At 45.4% G+C, this 23,649-nt stretch overlaps 1 protein-coding gene across 2 annotated transcripts; it reads right to left on the reverse strand.

The window, feature by feature from the left end:
- Positions 1–623: 623 nt before the first annotated feature.
- PRDM4 (PR/SET domain 4) lies at positions 624–17,527 on the reverse strand. Of its 2 annotated transcripts, none has more exons than XM_086468516.1 (11): positions 17,517–17,527; positions 15,750–15,883; positions 14,911–15,096; positions 12,028–12,822; positions 9,338–9,487; positions 7,979–8,097; positions 7,144–7,229; positions 5,848–5,975; positions 5,017–5,331; positions 2,356–2,524; positions 624–933 (listed from the first exon to the last, which is right to left on the reverse strand). In XM_086468516.1, exons 1-11 carry the CDS (start codon positions 17,525–17,527, stop codon positions 624–626), a joined length of 2,403 nt encoding a protein of 800 aa, XP_086324642.1. The 2 variants fall into 2 exon arrangements, with proteins under 2 accessions (XP_086324642.1, XP_086324633.1); XM_086468507.1 differs by having other exon boundaries at positions 7,979–8,118.
- Between the last annotated feature and the right edge of the window lie 6,122 nt (positions 17,528–23,649).

Consider the following 23,649-nt stretch of genomic DNA (forward strand, 5'->3'; position numbering starts at 1 on the left):
GGCTTTACCTCTTCACCTGCTTACATCTTCTAGTGAATGAGAGTGAGAAGAGGCAATAACTGTTCTCCAAAAGCCAGTATTTGATTTCTGTAGTGGGGTAATTGCTTTGTCTGCAAATCCAGTTGTCACCAAACTACATCCTTCAGTTAAAAAGTAGTAAAAAGAAAAATGCATCAACTGCTGCCACCATTTTTTTGTTTGTTTTTTTTCCTTATTGTCATGGCTCTGGCAGTTAAGGACAGTTGGCTTACAGGTCACTGCAATCACTCGCCTACACTTCGGGTTTGTGGCTCTTTACTCAAAGGGCTATGCAAGGTGTTGTGTCATGTATCCTGGCACTGGATGGATCAGTATCTGAGTGATTTGGAAAAGAAGTATGCACAGTGTGTGTGAAAAAAGCTCCTTGCCTCATAGATCCTTCTTAGCAACTCTTCACTTGTATGTGCACGATCCATTCGCATTCAGTGTTTTGGCTACAGAGTTTATTAAGCGGTGGTAGTACGGAGACCAAAACAGACGGAAAACTCCTCATTTGACGTATGTTGTTGACTGGGGAAACAAGGAGGAGTTGTTTTTTTCCTTCCCCACTTTTAACATTAAGAAAATTTGCCTCTCTCTTCTCTTCATTTATGTCCAGAGAGGGCATCACCTGTTGAATAGACTCCATTGTTAATCCTACAGTCTTCAGTCCTCATAGAGTCTATTAATTCCTCCTCTGAATCCTCCTCCTCTTCCTCCTCTGGGGCTGACAGGCTGGATGTGGGGCCTTTACATATTTTTAAGTGGCGAGTGAGGTGATATTTGGTTAGATAAGCCTTGGAGCATTTTTCACAGACATAGTCCCTCTTTCCTTCATGTGAATTGAGATGCTTTTTTAGGTGATTTGTCCTCAAAAACAGCTTGTCACACTTGGGGCACTTGATCTGCCGTTCTCTGCAAGACACAAAAAAGTTACAGTTTGCTCCTGCCGCAAGGCAGCTGATACTGTATTAAATAAACAGTGGGGGGGTGGTGACAGGAAGGGTCCAGCTTGCTTCTAAATCTTACTTGCAATATACTTGAAGGAGAAGCAGACCAGAAGTAACAGCACTACTGTGTGTACACTAAAGTGTAAATACTGCTCAGCTTTGTCTCACACAGGACACACACAAAGCCCCTCTTCTCTGTGCCCTCCCCCAGCATCACTGGGAAAAGTCACGCTTTTTTGGATTGACCGCTAGCTTGCAACCAGCTGGTTTTCTTTCCTGATGATAAATTAAAGAAAGAAGAAAGAATTCTACAGGGGTTTTGTTTGGTTGGTTTTTACCAAACTCTGGTTAAGCTCCATGTTTTGGCAAGGGCGAAGACCTTGCCATGGTGGAAATGTTAGTCTCCCTCCTTCCCACCCTGCATAAACGAGGGGGGGGGGGAAACCCAAAAAGAAAACAAAGCTGCTGCCTGTTAACAACCCTCAGGCTATAAATGCTAAACAGAGGCTTAGCAGACTGCAGCAGTCAGATTCTGTAACTGTGCAAAACACCTCTCAGCAGCAGTGCTCCTGGCTCTGGCCATAAGAACAAGCAGCAGAGCAAGTCTGTCTGTCTGTCTGTCTGTCTGTCTGCCTCTTGCTCATGCTAGCTGCACTATGCTGTCTGCCAGGCAGCATGACAGAAGCAGCGATCGATTCCAAGTGAGTACAAGAAGCAGATGCTGAAAACAAAATAAGCAGAGGGACCAGCTTTGGACAAGCAGCCTTTAAGGGAGGACCTTGGATGAGGAGTAACTAAACAAACAGGATGGAGAGATTCTGACAGCAAAAGAAAAGATCTGGCCTGGCAGACAGCTGAGGGGCTGGGAGGGGGAGGACCTGGAGGGGGTGGGGATCTGCCCTCACCGTGGGCTGCAGGAGGAGCAAGTGTGTGAACGAGACCGGGGGCGGGGGTAAGGTAAGAGCTGGGAATGGCTGCACCCCCACCCCTGGCGCAGAGAGGGAGACTTCACTAACCAGCTACTCGGAGAGAACAGCATTGAGGAGTTTATGATTTTTCTGTTGGGACGTGGCCTGGTCAACAGAGAACTAAATGTAAATCAACTAACCCCCTTGCTCTCCAAAATGATAAGCAGTCTGGAATGCCATTTCACAAGACAAGGTGCATGCCTGGAATTTACTGTGTCAGGAAAATACTGCAAACACTACAACAGGACAACTTCAGCCAGTAACAAGGAGTTTGTCCAGACTGACTTCTCTGTCATTTTAGAGGATGAGCCTATACACCTTAGGCCAAACGATTTGGAAACTGGAGATTCTCTCCTGGGCTTTTCAGCTTCATGATTTATTGTGTTGGCCAGTCCCACACAGCCTGTGAGCTCACTTACTGCGTGTGAGTGAGTACGTGCTGCTTGAGGTCCTGCCTCCGCATGAATAGCTTTTCACAGTAATCGCACTTCAGATTCTTCTCCCCCGTGTGGATGACCATGTGCGATTCCAGGTGAGCCTTCTGGGTGAAGGATTTGTCGCAGAGGGTACAGCGGTAATTCTTCTGACCTAGGATGACATACATACACCCACAAATTGACAGTCAGTGTCCCAAGAAATACAGGAAGCAAACAAGTCTGACCAGTTTGGAAAAACAAGATTTTTACCCTGAAGAAAGGCAGATTCTTTGTGAACAGGACCTGTTTCCTCCTGCAGTTCCTTCAGACTCAGCCTAAAGGCCTACATAACTCCAGAGTTAGCTATGCAAAACCCAGGCATCTGACTTCATTTCATTATTCCTAAAGCTTTTCATCCCCCACCCCATACCCCCAAGCCAAACAACTCACTTCATGCTACTGTTTCAAACCACTGAGCCCATCATGTGCCGCATGGTTCTGCACTCTGTCCTTCTAAGCACCACTGATTCCTCTTCCTACAGCATTTGTGGTCACTCGGCCTTTCCTGTAAGACAGACTTTCTGCTCCTTGTTTACACTAACTGTGCCTCCCTGTTCTGCACATCAAAACGTCACCAGTAGACTTGGAAATTTTCCAGCAAAGAGATTCAGGCAAACACTTAACAAGTCTAGGCTTATCCAGGATGAATTCTTGAGTAAAAATACTGGTAGCCTCCTTTACCATAGTAACCATGGTAGCCACCTAGTTACCGTACACAACTACATCCCCATCTCCACTACTTTCCCACAGATCTGTATCTGATGCCTCACAGGAGCACAAGCACATCCGAGGCTCTGCATTGCCTTTCTCTAGAAAAACAAGTTCTCTTATCTAATAAACACACAGGTACAAAGCTCACTAGCTTGTTGGTAACTTTTATCCCATTTTTCCACTTATCTGTAGTTCTTCCATTATTCTTTGCCAGAACTAGTTCAAACCCCCTGCACACCGCTGAATTCAGACCAAGTTTGAATACCACTTGAATCACTGAGTATTCTATGGTCGTGTATACCACATCTGTACTTCATCAGTTTATTAAAACTCCTCACTACTGAGCCTGCAGCCTCCTAAGCTTGACTCGAGTGCACTGAACTCCCAGTTTTATTCCCCTTCCAGCTTTGTGATTTGCATTCGATGATTCCCAATAGCTATTTCAACCTTACTGAAAAAAAAGAGGCAAAAATATCCACACTGTCTATTGCTGGCCTGTATTTGACCTTCACCCTCTCCCCTATCCTCACTCTCCATTTAATCTACGCCTTTTCGTATTTCCTCTCTTCTTACACATTACACAATAGTGAAAAATTTTTCACTATTTTGTTTTCCTCTTTTAGCACTCAGTCACTGATCTGCTGGCAATCCCCCCTTTATCCCCAAAGCCTCTAGTCATATCCAAATGCCCACAAAAGTCAACACCAAGTTCTGTTGAGTGACAGAACTGAGCCTTATCCACATCAGTCTGACCCCACAGTCACCGATTTCAGTCTTGTGCCATTTCCTTAAGATGAAAAACAAACCAAGTAGGAAAGAGGAGAAAGATCTCAGCATCGTATTTAACTGGACAACTGTCCACATTACAAGCTCTCAAACCCAGCTGGCTTTTTCTTAGGAGCAGAAGGGAACCCTTGTTTTTTCATAGCTGCCAGCACTGGATCTGCTGTGTGCCTCCCAATGAAGGCTGACACTTCTGCCCAGATGTAATCCACTTCAGCTCATCAAATACTCTTTTAGACTTGGCACCATCAGCCAGAACACAGGGCTACATGCTGTTCTATAAGCACTTACACCACCAAACCCAGCGCAATCCTATCCCACACCAATCAGCATGTCATCAGGCAGTGCCCAAGCATTAGTTGGGGTCAACATGGACTAGAGAACATTCCTATAGACAGTCAGGATGCTGCCATTCTTAGAAAGGCAGGTCGAGGGAGGTGATTTTCCCCCCCTCTACTCGGCTCTGGTGAGACTCCACCTGCAGTGTTGCATCCAGCTCTGAGGCCCCCAGCACAAGAAAGGCATGGACCTGCTCGAGTGAGTCCAGAGGAGGGCTGTGGGGATTCTCAGGGGGCTGGAGCACCTGCCCTGTGAGGACAGGCTGAGAGAGCTGGGGTTGTTCAGCCTGGAGAAGAGAAGGCTACAGGGAGACCTTACAGCGGCCTTCCAGTGCTTAAAAGGGGGCCTGCAGGGAAGGTGGGGAGGGACTCTTGATCAGGGAGTGTTGTGATAAGATGAGGGGTAACCGTTTCAAACTGAAAGAGGGGAGATTTAGATTAGATACAAGGAAGAAATTCTTTACTGTGAGGGTGGTGAGAGACTAGAACAGGTTGCTAAAGAAGTTGTGGCTGCCTCCTCCCTGGAAGTGTTCAAGGCCAGGTTGGACGGGGCTTTGAGCAACCTGGCCTAGTGGAAGGTGTCCCTGCCCACGGTGGGGGGTTGGACCAGAGGTCCCTTCCAACCCAAAACATTCTACAATTCTGTGTTTCTAAGAGCTTAGATTGACGGACACAAGCTATGCCCTGCCAACTGGCCAAGGGATCAGAGAGAACATGTCCTGCCCCAATGTTTTATTGGCACAGGCATCTCTAAAAAGTCCTCAGCTCTTACCTGTGTGTATCTTGAGGTGCGTCCGTAAGTTGCTGGGATCACTGAAAGCTTTACTACAGAAATCGCACTTGTGCGGCTTCATGCCCATGTGCCCCATGAAGTGGACATGGAGCTTGGAAGGGGAGATGAAAGCCTGGGGGCACATGGAGCACTTCCACTTCCTCTCCTTGCCGTGGCCTGGCCCATGGCTGCTGCTGTGCCCCTGGCTGGGGAGGTGACTGTGAATATGGCTGCTCAAATGGGCCTTGAAGTCCGCATAGGAAGCGCATTCCTTTCCGCAGTGACAGATGTGCACGTCTGGATGTTCAGGGACACCTTTGGGCACAAAAGCATCAGTTTTAATGAGGCACAGCAAGGCCCAACAGAGCGTGAGTGTGATCTGTGTTAATACTTTGTCCGTGGTAGCAAAGCCTTTTCAGCTCCGGTGCTTGCTTTTCAGCTCTTTTAGGTAGGCCATTTCAAATGTTTGGGGGGGCCAAACTTCGGAACGGTTTTGAGCACAGCTCCACCAAACCTAAATTATCACAACCAAAGGTGAGGAAGGATAGGAACATCTTCAGCTAGCAAAACTCCCTTAGCACCAGATGAATGAACAGAAGAAAACCAACCCTTTTTCTTTGAAAATGCAATCTTTTTCTCCTGATCAGTGCCATTAGATAGTGAAATGCTTCTTTTAAATGATGATATCCCTGTAGTCACGAAATGTAAAGGGAAACTATGACGTGCTCCACTAGGAACGCACTCCCAAGTCCCAGTGCCCAGAGATGGCAGTAAAAGGGAATTCAAGCCAAGCAGTCCCTGCAAAGCCAACAAAGATGAGCGTTTACTTACCAAGCTGTCGTGCGTAGTCCCGACTGTAATAAAAGAGAAGCTCGTGTTCAGGTGGGATGTCCCGAGAGGTGCAAAAGTAAATCTTTCCATCGTGAGGATAAGCTACCAGATTCTGCTCTTCCCGGTTCCTATAGCAATAACGGGATTTATGAAAAAAAAAGCCCTCCAGAAATAATGACTTTTTGAGAAAGAAAAAAAAAATAAGGAAATTCCTATAAATAGGTAATGAGAAAACCTCAAAGCTTGTCACCACATTATAAAAACTTTCATGTCTGTCAATTCTGTCCTTATTACAGGAAAGTAAAGGAAAACCGGACTTTAAGAGCAAATCTGCTCCACCAAATGATATATTTTTCACACCACTTGTGCTATCTTGCTGAGAAAACTATTAATAGACAGTGGAGTAGGCTGCGAGAAGAGAGTTTATGATCTCTTTAGAATCTACAAAAATACACGTATTTTTCATATTAATCCCCTTAAGAAACAGAGAACATGAGGGGAAAATAAGTATCAGAAAAGTCTGAAAGCAAAATTATCTTCAAAAGTAACTCTTGAGAAGCATTTCCAAGATGTGATAATTTATTTTCTGAAGCTGTATCTTGCATATGTTTGTTCCCAGCATCTGAAACCAGCAAAAGCTCTGTCCCACTGCACTGGGAGATCAAGCATTAACTTCTTAACTCCTGTATATGGGAGCAATGAAATGAATCACAGGAGAAACCTACTTTGTGTCACAGAGCAACAGCAAAGGTTCAGCCTTCTCAGTGGACCACATATGGAGCAATACTGAAGCCAGCCTGGATAGTTTTCACCACAGGCTCCAGAAAGACTGAAAAGGACAGCTCTTGTGAGCTATAAGAGCTTGGAACTTGGCCAAAAGAACCCAGGGACACTTTGCTAATAAAGTATTAAAATCAAAAAGACAATCAAACGTCACCTTCATGGATGTATCCAAAAGGGATGCGACAGAAGGCAGTAACAAGCTAATACACAGTAAACTAACATAAAAAGAACCTGGTTTAAAGCTTTAGAACAAGGGAAACAAAGTATGTGGGCAGGTTTGGGGCTGTTTTACTACAGCACGTGTACTGTTTCCCCCGTAACATCCTCCACTGGGTACTCTGTTTCATCCTCCCCACCAGTCCAAGGTGCCTAGGCAACTCCTGAAGGTCCCTTGGTCCTGAGCTCATTACTCATCTGGGCAGTCAGTGCAGCAGTGCACGTTCTCCAGCACAGCCTGCTGTGAGCCTGCAGCTCAGGCTCCAAGCTACTTAGCACAGTACAGGTGGTTCTCACCTGGCTTTGCGCACAAACATCATCCAGTTACATTCGTTTTCATCAGTTGTAATGATGCAGAACTCCAGGACACCGTTGTGATAGATCTACCAGGAAAAACAAATGCAATCTTAGGACAAAACACAGCAACGAATACAGTGAAAGCCAGCTTCTTTCTTTAAGGGAGGATGTGTTTACCCAGAACAAGCCAGGTGGTCTCCATTGCCGCTGCCAAGACCACAGCCCTGTTCTTACTCCTTACTTTCCCCTTCACACAGGAATCTTGACCTCTCTGCTACCCAGGAGGCTAAAACAACCTGTTTATCGGCATCGTTCCCACACACCACCTTTAGCTGCCAGCAGAAATGCATTTTGCTGCTTTTCTTCAAGTCAAGTCTTGTGAATAATAACATCTGGGCAAACAGTACCTGTTTTATTTATACAGATCAATTTTACTTTCTGAACATGAAATGAAGTGAAAAAGAAAGCTTTAAAGCAGCTTTCCCGAAACAAATAATTCATCACCTCAGGGAACTTTCAATAAACAACGACACAGAACAAACAAGCAAGTGCTGCCTAGTAAGTCATACACAATCTCTGCTGCATCCCCACAAAAATACTGGAAACCACATACAGCCCTTAAAAAAAAGGCATTAAAGAAGTTTGTTGTACTTCAGGATTGATTACCAGCATATTCCATGGTATACAGCTCTGCTATGCTGATATTACTTATTAAACGATCAAACTGAATTAATTGTGATTTTTGGCAAGGATGATAATGTTAAAGCTGTCATGTGGTGGCTTTCATCAGATAAAGGCACGCCTGCAGACTCTGTGAGCCGTAACATCCACTGACCTTCCAGATGTGACTAGCTGCTTTGTCTGTCCAGTCGGCCACCTCCAGAGAATGGCTCTGCTGCCCAATCAAAGGTCCAAAACAAGTCCTTACAGGAATGGTTTCTCGTGTCCACACACCTATCAGTAGAAGACCAAAATCTGCAGAAATCAATTATTTAAACAACTAATGATGCATAACAAAGAGGTGGGAAGTTTATGAGATAATGCTCCACGGGTAATATCTAGGCGTAAGATCATCAAAGCTTCTACTTCACATGTAAAACACACCTAAGGCAGAGACAAGAACCACCACCACCACATGACACTATCAGGAGCCGCTTTGTTGTAATTACAAATATTTATTTTGTTTGTCAAAAGCAAGTAATTTACTTTTCAGTAAGCTATGAAACTAAGATCCTAGCCACTTGTACCAATTAAAGTTTTCATGGCACTTTCTGCAGAAGCAGAAAATACTAGTTTCAGTAACTACATTTCGCCTACCTAATCCCCAGGAATTTCCAGAATTGTTGCTGGGCATTGTTAAGCAGCTTCTGCATTTCTCCCCAGAGGCAGCTGTATTTCTGTCATGGGCAGAGGGATTCCTGCATGTATATTATTTATTATTAAACATTTATATATATATATATGTATATATAGGTCTACACGAACACACTGAATAGCTTTTAGGAATAAACTGGAAACTAGCGCAGCTTGAAAAGAACAGATGTAATCTACTCTCAACAAGCAGCATCACTAAGCAAGCCAATAATCACATTCTTCTCTAGCCTTCAGATCCTTAGGGTATTGCACTGTACTCTTCGATTTCCAGGTGACAATGGCGCGAAATAGAGTAACAAGGTCCACCTCCAATGACAAGGTCACAGTCTACATGCCAAATGCAAATTTTGGGGGGGGGAGGGGGGGAAAAAAAGAGGCACTTGTGATCAACATGAGAGCATCCAGAAGACCCACAGGCAGCAAACCAAGGTGACGAACAAGCAGACAGAAATCTCCTCCATTATTTCTAACTGCTATCTTCCCCCAAATCGCAATTGCTGTAATTTTTTCTTATCAAAGCTGTGCCTGAGCTGTTCAGCACACGATAAAAATAAACACCATACCTTGGCTTGTGCTTGACCTTACAAAGTGTTTCAGTAACACTCTGTGGCAGCACCCCTAGAGAGCCTAGCTGAAGTCTAAGCAGTAACCAGAGGACAAGAAGCTCTTGCACAATGTAAGTCACGGTGATTACAGAAGAGGGAACCACCTCTCTGTTGCAGTGTTTATTTCCCACATTAAAATCCCTACGGTTCTGGATTTCAGGCAGTGAGTGTATTTTAAACCGTTGCATAGAAATATATAGTAATCTGATTCTTACCCGCTTCAGCTCCCATGATAGACTGCCGGAGGACAAGCTGCTTAGGGAGAGAAAGCCTGGCTCGGCTCTCTATTGGGGTGTCAGGGACAAAGGTGACGGGCCCATGATCTGGGCAGTCTGACGGATACGCCTTGTCACACAGTGTGCACCCTGCAGAGAGGGGAAGGAACAACAGGGATTAAAAAGATGCAATCAGTTCCCTACCGATATGCTTCAGCTCAGCTTCTGCCAAAGGCTGCTTCTGTCTGGTTGAACTTATCCATTTTCCCAGCTTTCACTCAGAAGAGTATGAACCATATTATTACAGTCAGATGGGCACCGACATACATGTCACTGTTCCTATCCAATTCAGATCAAACGTGAGGATCTCCACCTGCCTTCCTGATGGTAAATTAATCACCTAGACTCTAGACTATCCCTACTGGGGCAATCTAGCAATGGGACAGAGTTCACTCTTCATCAAAACTACTGCAAAACAGATGCCAGTAATTCTGATGATGGTAGAGCCATTTTCTGTCTGATCACAAGTGAATGACCTGTATTGCAGAAAAATCCAAGCCATACCAAACCAAACATTTTCTAACTGGTTATGTTTTTGGAAGGAACACAGGAGGTTTTTTGCATGTAGAACTGCAAGGATATTCATGCAAGGGGACAGTATGGTCTTCTTCCTACAATTTTTCTAATCTGAACCTACAAATATCCTTATCTCCATTTAAATTCAGACAATGTGCAAATCTTCACGGCAGCAAAGACCTGACGTCACTGCTGCTTTTGAAAAAGTACAGCATAAAATGCTCTTATCTAGAAAACCAACATCATTTTATTTCTCTATGAATGGAGCAACCAACACCTACTCAGCAACCACCACCCTGATAAATCCTTCTTCTAAAGAAAGATGCTCAGATAATTAAGCAGGATCTCCACAAAGACCTTCTTTGGCCTGTTGATGGTGCAACTCCAGTGTAAAAGACCTTTCACAGAAGTAATCTTCAGCAGGCATAAACAGCAGCTCCATTATTACTTGTTTAAAGATATTTTTGGGACACTCCTGTCATACATCAGGGAACCAGAATTTGACCCCATACAAAGTACAGTTTGAGCAACTACACAGTTACAGATAGGAAGATATCAGAAAATTATTAGGTAGAGCCTATATAAACATTGCTTCATGTGCACAGATGGCATGTAGCAGTACAGCACAGACAACAACCAAACCCGAGTAATGAGAAACACTGTTTAGAACAGTTGTTTTTAATCATTGCCTAGCACACACCAGTACGGGTCTGTAGACTAGCCCCAAGGAGAGGCAGAAAGGAAGAAAAGCAAGTTCTAGGCACGTGATGCTTCCACTCGGAAAGGTTTAGGGATTCATACATTTTTCAGAAGTTGAAAAAAAAAATCCTGCATTCTACAGGAAGCGAAACACACTGTTTCCTTTCCATTTCTGTCCTTGCCAAATAATGCAAAAAAAAAAAAAAAAAAAAAAAGAAAGAAAATGACAGTGATTACTTCTTTGGTTTGGGTACCCAGAACTGTAAGCAAAGATGATCATAAAAGGGCTACTTAAAAGTTTCACTAACATTTAGGACTGTAGCAAAGGCACACATTTTTCTTCCTGCTTAGGAACAGTGTAAAAATTTTTCTGAAAAAGGCCCTGGCTCCTGCCTTGTCAGTGAGGAAACACCACCAAAAGGCTCTAAAACAGCTCCTCCTCCTTGCTGCCACCTGCCTGGACACGAATTCATGTTTTATTCAGGAGAAGTTTAAAAAACAACCACAAAAAGTTAAAGATCTATTTTGCAAATCACATGGAAGCACCAGGCACACAATAGCCATTACAACACCCTACCAATGGGGAGCATGATCTGGGAAACAGCTTAGGAGTATTTTAAGTATAGTGACAATAAGCTGGCACATCAAATCTCCCTTAGGTGAATAAGAGAAGTGATTTCACCACGAGCATGTTGGATATCATAGTATTTTGATCATTATTTGTTCAACATGCAATAGATGCTTGTAAGAACTTCCGAGTGCATCAACTGAAAAGCTCTTCCTCTAGGAGGTGTAAAATTCATCCTAGTTCCTCTCTTCCTAGGAGATCAACTAAGCTCTGGACTGAAGTCCTTTGAAGAGAATAATTAGAAATATTAAAAGCTTCCCTTCCTCTCTGCTCTTTTTTTCCAGCAGGTCCTGCTGAAAGCAACATTTTCATGATGACTGTTCACAGTTTAAGAAAAACTTTGCAAAATCACATAACATCATACTCAACAACTATATTCACTTGATGAAATGTATGGCTTGTGTTGGTGTTTGTCATGTTTTTTTAACAGAGCGAGAAGAGTCATTTGTGATGTGACTTTAAAAAACAAAAGTCTCGTCAGGAAGGATAATATCAGCATGTGCACAAAAGGTAAGAGGTTCATAAAGAACTCAGCTTCCAACCTCAAGGCAACATGGGACACGGATACAAAGACAATGATGCTAACACATTCTATTACGTCTGCTTCCAACTAGTGTTGTTTCAGCACAGTTAACGTGCCACTGCGGGTGTCCCAACTTTTGTGGACTTGTTAAATAACTTAAGTTTCTTTCACCAGGAATCTGTAACACTAGCAACAAGAGTCCTGTCATCCCACCAGACAACAGCTACAAATCCTACCCCAAGAAAGCAGGTAATGCCCACTTACATATGGTAAACAAGGTTGCCATGTTCTCCTTGTTCGAATTGGAGTCTTCCATTTGCAGAGAGGATGGTACGAAGGCAAGATTGTCTGCAGACACATCCACGTGACTTGGCCCCATGGCTACTTCCTGATTTATGGAAGACACCGCCACCGGCTCGAGGCTGAGGCCCACTTCGTGCAAGGCTACCGAGTCCAGGGAAGCTAGGTTGTGTGAGGTAGAGAGCGCCACACTCACGGAGTTGGTGCTCATGGCCACAGTATGAATGGAGTCATTTAGTGTGCTGTCCGATATTCCTGTCACCCGCCCGGCGATGTGGTCAGGCTCCATGACGACAGGGAGTTCCAAAGTGCTACCGTGAATGGGAATGACACCGCCGTGTCCCACAGCGTCCGATGTCAAGTTACTTCCCACCGTGTCTACGGCTAAAGGTTCATGGCTCCGGGAGCCGTTTGGGATCTGCGAATGATCCCCGGCTACGTCGTCCATTGTAAGCTCCTCTGTCATCCCATCTGTAGAGATGGGGCTGGTTACCCTCGAAACGCTCTCCATACTGATTGTAGTATCCAGTGCTACCTCGTGGCTGTCACTAGGATGCAGATTTTGAGCACCATGCGTGTTCACTGTGCGGGAGTCCATGGAGACAATCCCTGGTTCCAGCCCCACAGTTCCACTGGGCTGGTAGGGATCTAGGGCTGAGGGATTGCTGGAGACTGACAATGCGGGATTGCTATCAACATTTATAGTGTTGGGATGGATGTACTGGGGTGGAGGTCTGTCAGCCAAGTAAGATAAGATACCTGATAGAATGAGAGGAGGGAAGGAGAAGACAGTGAGATGACATCAGTTTTCAAATCTTGAACAAAGATACCCCATCATCGCAGCACAGTACATGAAGACCTAGATCTCTGAAGGCGTGTTCTATACATTGTGTCCAATTAAAACCCACTAATTTTAAAACATGCCTCACAAACATATACCAACTCAACACTCTTGTCAAAGTATGATTTGACAACAAATAGAGTTTCCATCCAACAGAGCAAGTCTCTAGTTATTTGTCAAGCTCTGAACAGCCAAGTTTCTGGCAGTGTTTAACCTCAGCTCCTCAGTACAAAGGCTGAATCAGAAAGAGGTTCTTTGTATTTTAGGCATAATTTTTCATTCTCAAGAAATAGCTCAGAAAGGATGAAGAACTGCTAGCGGAACTTAACATTTCATAATCCCTGGTTTATCTTTGCTAGAAGTAGAAACAGTTCTCCAGGATACATCCTTTTCACTTCGGTATTTAAGTTTTAACAATGTTTGTTCCTCTAAGACTGACACAACTGTCAATCTCGGAGATCATCAACTGCAATTCTGAAGGACTAAGATAAGGTCTCTGAAAAGTATCATGAGTCATCTGCTTTCTTTCCTTACATGAAAAAGCATGTTGTTTCTCTTAAAATAATAGCTCAGTTAAATTTAAATCAGAAACCCTAACATCTTTTCTGGTAGTTCTGGAAAGCTCCTCAATGTCAAACAACCTTGGAACTTAAGATACAAAGAAACACTACCTGCATTTACATACTATCAACTTTTCTTGTCGGACAAAGCTAAAAAAAAAAAAATCTTTGGAGGAAACACATCAGCATATTCAGTGAACAGTACTTCCAGCAGAGACAGAGACAGATTGTGCAGATTGTGCAAGATCTGAGTCAGCATGTTTCTTTTTGGCCTTGAACCCTATGAGACATTTGTTCTGTAAAAGTTTTCAAACACGTCCGTTATTACAAGGATGCAAGCATGGATACTCTTCCTGCAGCATAACCCCATTAAAAACGTTGAAGCCAAGAACTGGACAGTTTAATTTTAAGTATTTCTGCATGCAATGCTGCCTTGTGGCTTGAACAAGGAGGATCCTCAAAGGCAGTGTGATGACTGACAGAAGACCCTATGAAACATCAGACTAAACATCACACAGACTAGAAAGAAAAAAATACATTTCTGCATAAATTATTCCAGCTCAGAAGAATGGCAAATATCTTTGGTCCTCAAATGTCTCCTCCCCTACTCTTTGCCCACAAAACAGGCAGGCCTGTAATGCAGGTGGAAAGGTTACTCCAAAGCAGCTGGCAAGTTCAACCACTAGTCAACAGGCAGTTGGATGAGATCTGGGCTGCTATATTTCTTTTCCTAACTTAAGTTGAACCAACAACACTCACTGGGTGACCTTGAAGAATTTTATCTACCTGTTTCCGTCCTGCCACTCTAAGCTAACAAAACAAAACAAGGACTAACTACATTTAAAGCTCATATTTCCATGTCTTCATATACTAACATGTAAACTTCTACATTTATACTCTAAAACACATGTGAGAGAGGAATCAAGACAGAAATCAGTATGTTAGGCCTTTGGAAATCAACCTTGAACAAAAATGAAGAAAAACTATGCCATGGGCTAAATGGGTGGGAAAGAGCCCAAACTCCTCAGCTGATGGCTCGCTCTTTTTGAGCTCTGAACTACTGTAACCTACTATTATGCACATACTAAGTACTGTTTCAGACTACAGGAGAAAAACAAAACAAAACAAAAAAGCAGCAGCTTTCAAACTACAAGCCATTTGAGATAGAAACCAGGCATGCTTTGTTTTCTGTTAATCTTAAAAAAGCAGCAGGAGGAGCAATCAGAAGTTCAGTTTAAGTTGAAAAAGCCCTGCAATTCTCTTCATACACACGCGTAGCAACAGAGATCTGAAAATAAAGGTGTATTAATGGCACAACAGACTCCAGACAAACTCAGGGAATTTACAGCTCTGCAAAACAGTCAATCTTGCCTGCTTCAGGACAGAAACAGGTGGCTCTTAAAACACTTTCCCTCTGTTCCCATCCAGCAGCATCAGCCCACTTACCAGGTAGAATGTGTCTGAAATAGCTGCTCTCCAGGTGAGGGTATGGTGGCGGAGGTAGGGTGTAGTTTCTCTCTGGTATACCACACATCACTCCTCGATCCCCAATACCCATTGGGAGCATCAGAGACAGAGCAGAGGGCAAGGAACTCAAGGAAGGGCCCAAGTTTGGAATTGCAACAGGCAAGCCTGCAAAAGAAAATGCCTATTTAAATTCAATGGAACCACCTGAGCTTATGAACACACATGCTAATAAAGATGATACTAATTCCGCAGGAGCTCCCTATGGAAGTACAGTATGGTACTGTCAAAGAAAGACGGCAAGCTTCAAAGAAAGGATTGCAGTTACCACAGCACTGAGAGGCATGCCTGAATGTGGCTAGATCTTTTCTGGATGCATTACATAGGGCCTGCTTCTACTTTACAACTGTAATGGGCTTTTGTCTGTGTAGACCCCTGAAAAAAACAGCTAGGAAAAGTTTTGCCTTACGGGTGAAAAATCATTATTTCACGTGAGCAAAGATAGACATAGATGAAGACAGATTTGCAGCTACAGTTTGTATTTCAAAGGATTCTGCTACCACCCACCCACCGTACAAACCACCCCATCAGAACAAAACCAGACTCCCATGAAGGCGTAAGCCTGGTAAACACACATCCCTTTTGCTTTGCCCACGTAAGCACCACTGGTCTACTCTTCCCCAATTCTACATCACCTCATTACCTGCTAAAGACATGACTTGCTATCAGAGCAAGCACTGCTACCCAGTTACAAACATTCCCACTACAGTAACACCCAGAGCATGAGCTGCACTATCCTTTGTGGGAGCTTTCCCCCTTACCTGGTGCTGGTATGGTGTTGTGAGTGGGTGACGCTGCCAATCCCAAGTGACTCCCCGAGACCGGCAGGGCATTGCTCACAGCGGATGAGGTCAGCTGGTCCATCCCTACAGGACTCAAGTTCATTTCATTCATTCTGGAGCCAGGGAACAGAACGGGGAGGGGAAAAAAAGAAACAGATGCAAGAGCATTCCTGATTACTGACTGTACTGCGGCGAGGAAGGGCTAAGCAAACTCAAAATCAGGTATTGACACATAAGAACTCTGCCTTAGAAAGCTAAGCATAGAGCACATCAGCCACTCACACTGTGATCACATCATGATCAAGACATATTGATCGTATTAGATAGCAATAACTGGGATTAAAAAGCCAGTTCAAAAAGACAAATCAGACCACAGCTTTTTCCTTGCCATCCACAAAACAAAGTCTCACTCCTAGTGGTCAAAGCCACTGTGATTAAAGTATTGTGAACACAAATTAATTTGCAAGCCGAGTGTCACAATCACTTGGACAACGACATTCGATTTGTATTTCATGACTTCTGGACACCACATTCATGTTTAAAAGCCGAAGTCAGGGGAGAAGAGGGGTAAAAACCACTTAAAACTTGTAATGGCCACAAAACCTCTAATTCACCATCGCTTCAAACCAGGCCAATCGTGACAAGAGTCACCTCTGCAGAACAGCCATTGTACGGAGTTTTAACAGGCTGCCTCAGTCTGGTTCTGCAGACACGGCACATGCTCCTGTCACATTAAAAACTGGCATTGTGGATGACATGTGACTTCAGAGCAATCAACCAGTGTCTCCTGAGTGCCTGCACCTCTCAAGCTACTCAAGCGGGCGCACCCCACATGAGTGGCTGTAGAGCTGCAGAAACCGCCGGGCTGCCCAACAACTCAAATCCCCAGCCCTGGGAGAAACCAAGCCAGCTCAGCACACATCCATCCTCTGGGGTCTCAAACTGCACATGCAGCCCAAAACAGTCCAAGGGGATGGGGACACCAAGGAGACTCGGTCACCTCCCACTTGTCAACAACTTTGCAAGCTGTGCCTGGCCTTAGCTGTAACCATCCCGGCACTCCTGCCCACACACCAGCTCTAATCAGCAGTTCACAGGGCCAGAAGGACCGGCTACCCCCACAGGGGTCACAACTCCATCAACAAGACCAGAGAGCCTCCATACTGCCCCGAGCCTCTCACATGCCCTTTGCAAGCAGCAGGCCCGAGCTTTGAGGTACCACCAGAGCGCTGAAGCTTGGATTGTCCTTCCAATAAGGAAAGCTATCGCTCACCCTGGAAAAACGGCCAAATATTCCAAACTCACACAAGTTAACCCACGGCTCTAAGCCGCACAGACAGAGTCAACGACTTTCACCTCGCTTCTGCCCAGTTTTCACATCGCATGCTCTCCTACCCTGGTCCGCCACCTCGCTTGCCTTCAGGGACGGTGCCGAGGGGTCGGGCTACCCGGTGGGGCAGGGGCTGTCCGGCCCCCGCCCTAACGGCCGCGGAGGGTGGCGATGCCCGGGGGGAGGGATCCACCACCCCCACCCCAGGACCAAGGCGGCGAAGCACCGGGACCAAGCCTCGGGGCCTGCGGGAGGCGCTGAACGCTTTAGGGAACCCCTCCTCGCCCCACCTCTCCTCGGCCGGGGCGCACGCCGCCGTCGCAAGGCCCGAGGTGCCCGTCCCTCGCCCCGCCCGGCCGCGGTCCCACCCGCCTCCCACGAGCCCCCGGTCCCCCGGCGGAGGCGAGGGCGCTCACCTGGGGTGCATGGGGCCCGGCGCCGGGGCGGGGCCTCTCCCGGCGGCGGAGCGGCCGGGGCCGCAGCCGCATCAGGGCCTTCAGCCCCGGCCCGCCGCCGCCACTCGGGCAGGCGCCTGCCCCCGGCCCCGGCCCCAGCTACGGCCCGGCCGCAACCACCGCCGCCGCCGCCTCATGGGCGGGGCCCCGAGCGGCGCGGGCCCGGCCGCGGGCGGGGGAGCGCGGACGAGGAGGCGGGAGAGGGAGGCGGTGATGGCGGCGGCGGCTGCGGCGGCGGGAGGGGGACGGGGGCCGCTTCCGCCGCCGTGCGCCACATCCAGGAAGCGGCGCCACCGCCCCGGGGCTCGGCCGCTTTCCCGCCTGCCGGGGTCCGTGACGGGCCCAGGTCCGGGTGCCGGGGCCCGGCCGCCTCCGCCATGCTGGCGCGGAGGGGCCTGCCCGGGCGTGCCTGCGGGGCTCTCCCGGTTCCGTGTCAGGCCGGGCCGTCGCTGACCTCCTGGCAGCCGCCTGCCCGCCGCGGCGGCTCCCCGGCCCCGCAGTCCTTTCCAGCTCCCTGGCAGCCGCTGCAGGGCTCGGCACCAGCCACCGTGCTGGAGGCCAGGGCCAGACGGCCGGCCTTCGGTGAACCTCGGCGGCGTTTCAGCCCTTTTCACTGCCACCTCCCCGCCTTATTTCCAGATTATTTCCACTGAGGTGGGAGGGCGGGCCTGCGAGCCGCCTAGGTAAACGGCGGTTCTCCCTTTTCGGAGGAGCATCTCGGTTGGCACTCTAGTCACTAAAGGTGTCATCCCTCGCTTGGTCGGCTGACTGAAAACCCTTGCCCGTGGTTTCACGTGCCACCTCTTTCAGAAGGGTGTGATGCTTACTCTGGTCCTCCACATGATAGCTCCAGCTGTCTCACTGCTTTCTCATTATGCCCTCGTGTCTGCTGTCGTTAAAGGGTTATGTTGAATTCATGTCCTCTAGTACCATCAGCCTGTACATCCCCAGCTGCCTTCTGGACATTGACTGCTGTTATCTATGATTTATGGCTCATACGTACAATTCCAGCTAAGGCTGCATTGCAAAGGAATCTCTTGATGTGGACATGTCGGTTTTGTAGCTTGCTTTCGTGTGTGGCACGTGGATGTTCATCACACTCGCTGCTCAAATCAATCTACAAGTTCCTTAAGTGCCAGGGTGAACAGCTGTTTCCTGAAACACTGTAAATGTGTTGCTGTAATTTGATCATGCCTGACACTTAAACGATGCCTCATTAAATGAGACATCCCTTGATAGGAAGTCTGCAAAGGAGGAAACAAGGTATTTTTCTGCCTGCTATCTTTCAATCTAAAGAGCCTAAATGTAGGATCTGGAAGGCTTATTCCAGCTCATTGCAAACCTGTCGGTTCTTCTAGGGGTGGAAACAGGCTCTCTTCATTTGGCTTTAGCTGTCAGAAAGTTAGACACCTTGTGAATGTCAGTTCCTCAAGCTCTTTCTGTGGCTGAAGGAGAGAAATAGGCTGCCACAGAGTCCTTCATCCCATCCTGAGATAGGCGTCTGGGATGCGTGAGAAGAATTCCCTTTGGAGCTACCTCTCTGTGTCTGTGGCCTGTAACTGGGACCTGCGTAATCAGTTTAGTCTAAATATATAACTTCTAGAGGACTACATTTAGGCAAAGTAAAGCCAGGTCTCTGTCATTCGTGACCAAAATAATGACCTCATTAAGTTTACCACATATCCCATAACCTCTCCGGTTCACTAAGCCAGATAATCCTTACTCTGGATCTGAATCAGCCCACAAACATTATTTCAAGTCAAGAAAGAACTCTCTTCACGTTGCGTTCCTTAATACATAGGAGATGGCTGGAAACCTTCCACTTTCAGTTGTCATCCTTACAACTTCACAGTTACACTTGGTACATCTCAGTTCTGTCTTGAACTGCTAGGTTATCCCAAGCCCTCAGCTTGTCTTAATGCCAATGATGATAGTGTAATTCTACCGCAGAACTGCACCGGCACTGAAATCTTTGCACTATTTCAACTATCTGAGCTGAAAGTAATACTTTGAGCCTATGAGCCAGATTGGATGTAGTCATACACAGATAAGAGTGTTTTTTCCTACTGTCAAACACGAGTCCTCTGAGATTCCTGCTTTTTTGTAGTCACTTTACTCCCTTGAACGAGTGATATCTTAACTACCAGTTTAAAGCACGAGTATCAAAGGAAGCCAGTGATAATATGAAGTGTCACCGAATGAGAAATTAATCTGTGTCTACAGAGATGTACTCTGCACGCCCAAGGTATTGTGATAAAACACATTTGAGAACTGTCTCTTCTGCAAGGGAAGATATTTTTTTATATACCAAACACTTTTATTATATGTGAAGTGTTTTGATAAGACAACTGCACTATGTCCCCTGAAAGCTTTTTTTATTGACATTTATAGCAGTACTTGCTGCGTGAGGAACAAATTGCAGAGCTATTTTTCAAGTCATCTTCAGATCCTGGAGATGTACTGAAAGATATGGGAGACTCATAAAACCACGGGGGAAAGAGATACAGTAAGCACGCCTCAGTCCTTCTCTGTAGTGGGAGCAGAAGTCCCTGCTGGACCATGCCCACATCTCGGTACAATCAGTTCTCTTCTGCAAACCTGCCCTTGGGTTCTTTCTCAGAGTGAGCAGAATTACACTGAACGAAGATTACACAAAAAGCAATGGTTGAAGCCAACTGATTTAACATCAAAAATCCAAATTTCTCACCACCTTTTATTGGCTTATCAGCACTTCGCAGGCCTGTATTTTGGTAATAGTCACAGTATGAAACCTGGGTAGCTCAGGTGCAGCTCTCACTTCTAGCTGTAGAGCTGGAAAAAGATGGCCCATGCTTAAGGATAGAACAGATTAAAGAGGCACAAAACTATCCAATCTTGTGTTCCTGGATCTCAGTCTAAATTGCAGTTATTACTGTAATTCTGTGGTATGCAGTCAACAAGAGAAACTGTTAATTTCACAGTTTTATATATTAACAAATGGCAGCAGCCCAGTCAAACTATCGTATGTATAATAAATACTGTAATTTAGTAGAATTACTGCACAATGAAATACAACATATGCACAATCTTGTGAGGGTTTCTTTCTAAAGCCCCGATTTCCTATTTTCTTTTTCTTCCTTCGTAGTAATGGGTTCACAGATAAAATAGTTGAGACATCATCTGTTGGGAAATTGGTAGACTTGCATGTGTTCAGCTGACTCTTGTGTTTCTACTACAATATTTCCACCGATGACTTTCTTTTCAAACAGAGGGACACATTATCAAGGAGAATCTGTTGCTTTGAGTAATTAAAAGTAGTTCCAAGCAATCACTGTGTAATGTCAGTAGTGTTATTCGTGATTCTTGTGGGAGTATGAATGAGTTGAGGGTTATTTTGTACAAAGATTACATTCTTGTAGATACTGTGTTAGGATATGTACAGTTAAAACCACAACTAAGTTGTATCTGGAAGGAAGATGCCTCAATGTTTTATTTTTAGGTATGTCAGAAATATTTTCTATTCGTTTTGGCTGGGTAATTAAGTGCGTACAGTGAAGTAAAAGGAAGGAGGGAAGGAAGGGAACCTGTTTGAATGCCACAGTCAATGGAGTATGTAAGGAATCTCCCAGCATCCCCATTTAAGCTTTGCATTTAAAAACAACCACAAAACCCAACACCACCACCACCCCAAAAAAAACCCCAAACCAAGGCAAAACGTACAATATAAACAGAAACAGTACAACTTCTGCCATTGTAGAGCAGCGAATAACACCTGATTTGTACCACCTGGAAAGCAAGCCAGGCCATCTGCTTCATATCAGCATGGGGGATATTGCATTCTAGAGTCAAAGCATCATCCAGGCAAAGGTGTGAAGAGGAGTTAATTGGAGAAACAGTGTAAGAAACAAGATCAAAGGCTTGTCTTAGAAGAGGAACATTATCCATGTAGTCTTAACCTACTCTTAAAATGAAAAAGAATGTGTATTAGCCTTTCCCTTTGGTGGGCCAGTCCTGCTACTTTCACCGAGTCTACAAGTGCAGACACGTTGAGAAGGGCCTGCTTGTGCAGAAGTCGGTACAGGAATCCTGCTCACACTCTCAGCAAAGACCTTCTGTGGGACTTAAGGTGCGTTGGCCTTGCACTGGCTTCCTGCCCAGGGGCAAATCCCTTTCCCAGCAAGTGACATTAGATTGCCAACAAGATACTACATTCAACAAAAGCCTGTGGCACATTGTCTTATTTCTCTTGCACACAAACAAAAGCAGACTGCAGAGTCCATTGGATATGAGGTCAGCTTCAATCATTCAGATTAACAAATAACATTTACCTATATTTTTCTTCATGTGTTTCTCTAAAGGATTAACAAGGTGGATTTTTCTGTAGGAAAAGCAGATGTCTGTTTAGCACAGGTGCAATTCTGGCACTCTGGGAAGTGCCAGTGACCTGCATTTACAGTAAACATAGAAAAGAGGTCTGGTGGCAGGGAATAGTGCATTTGCATGACAGGACTGAAACATAACCCTGCCTCTTGAACATGGCTAGACTTCTGGCAAGGTCATGGAAAGCTGTGAAACATTCTGGCACCTGAGACTTCCACCCAAGAGGCATGCTTCCTTTTTCTTACAGGAATACTGCCAGAGAGTAGTGTTTTAAACTTAATGACGACACAAATGAAATGTCCTTTTCCTACTTCAGATATTTCTTAAGAGGCCAACATCCTCTTTGTTTTACAAAAACATGAAGCCCTGGCCTACCTTAGTGCTACAGAGAATGAGCTATTTTCATTTAAGCATTAATTTCTGAAAATATTTTTTTAAGAGGCAGAAAGGCTCGCTTGATTATTTGATCTGAAACGAGTTGTACATACCTGAGGTGTTCCCCAGTAATTTTTGCCTCGCACCCATACCTTCCATCTGAGCTATGGCACATATTTTAGAAAGACATTTAGTTGTGACTGGAAAAGACCTCAACCTCTCGTGAAATGCATTAGCTAACTCTCAGGTAATGCTACAAAACATTCAGCATCAAACATCAGCTCTTGCTAGGGAATATTAGTGACTGAGGCAAAAATAGATGGGTAGTTGCGCTGGCTTCTGAGCCATTTTGGTGCTGATCCTGCCCCTGGTGTAAATCAGAGTCGAGGATTGTTCTCACTCATGTCTGTCTGGAACGGTCTGCTTGTACTTTCTTCATACTTTGAAGATTACCATTGTTTTTTTGAAGCTGCAGAATAGGCCAGCAAAGATCCAAAGGCTGACTTGAAAATGCACGCTGACATCATTGCTGCTTGTTTCTGACTCAGCAGAGACATAGATGTGTTTCTCAGAGTGGAGGATGTTGTTTCAGTTACTCATGCATCCGAGGCAGTTTGTCATGAAAGACTGATCAGGGCGGAAACTTTCACTTTGAGCAAAAAAACAGTTTTAATAGAGCCTACATGCCTGTACCTTTTCACATCCGTCCCTTCCCACAGCTCTCCCAGACTAAACATTCAACTCCCCAAACTGTTGGTGGCAAAAAAAGGAAATTCAGTTAACTGTGAAGAGGTGTTTTCAGAAAAAAATTGTCACTGTGGAGCTATTGAACAACAATGTGGGAAAAGTCAAAGACCCTTCAGTTGCTGCAGAAGAAAATCCTAACAGAGCAGGATATCTTAGAGTAAAGGCACAGATGAGGACATTATGCCCTTAAACTGTCAGAAGTCCTTGTCTTTTGTCTACTTCTTCTCCTTGGCAAGCTGCAGGCAAACTGAAGGATGCAGCATGGATCTGGCACAGTCAAGAGGAATCTTCAGCTTCCCAGTTAAAGCAGTGTGTAGGGTCCATCGGGTAAGCCAATATCTATGTAATCATCTAATAATGGCTACACAGGGGGCAATCAGGGCATCATCTTTGTTTATCTGAGGCAGATGCTCATAGTGGTGACCAGAACATTCCTGCAGTGAGCAGAAACATGCAAAATGTTGGAGATTTTTTGAAAATGCTTATGTTCAGTTTGTGAAAGTCACACTTCTTGAAAAAGCCTCTCTTTGGGCGAAGCAGTTTTCCTCTTATGCTTGCACGTATGCATTCTTGATCTGACATGACTTGCAACCACAAGAGTGCACTCTTTCCT

This window comes from Leptosomus discolor, chromosome 1, assembly GCF_034619465.1.
Source record: "Leptosomus discolor isolate bLepDis1 chromosome 1, bLepDis1.hap2, whole genome shotgun sequence".
Lineage (NCBI taxonomy): Eukaryota > Metazoa > Chordata > Aves > Leptosomiformes > Leptosomidae > Leptosomus > Leptosomus discolor.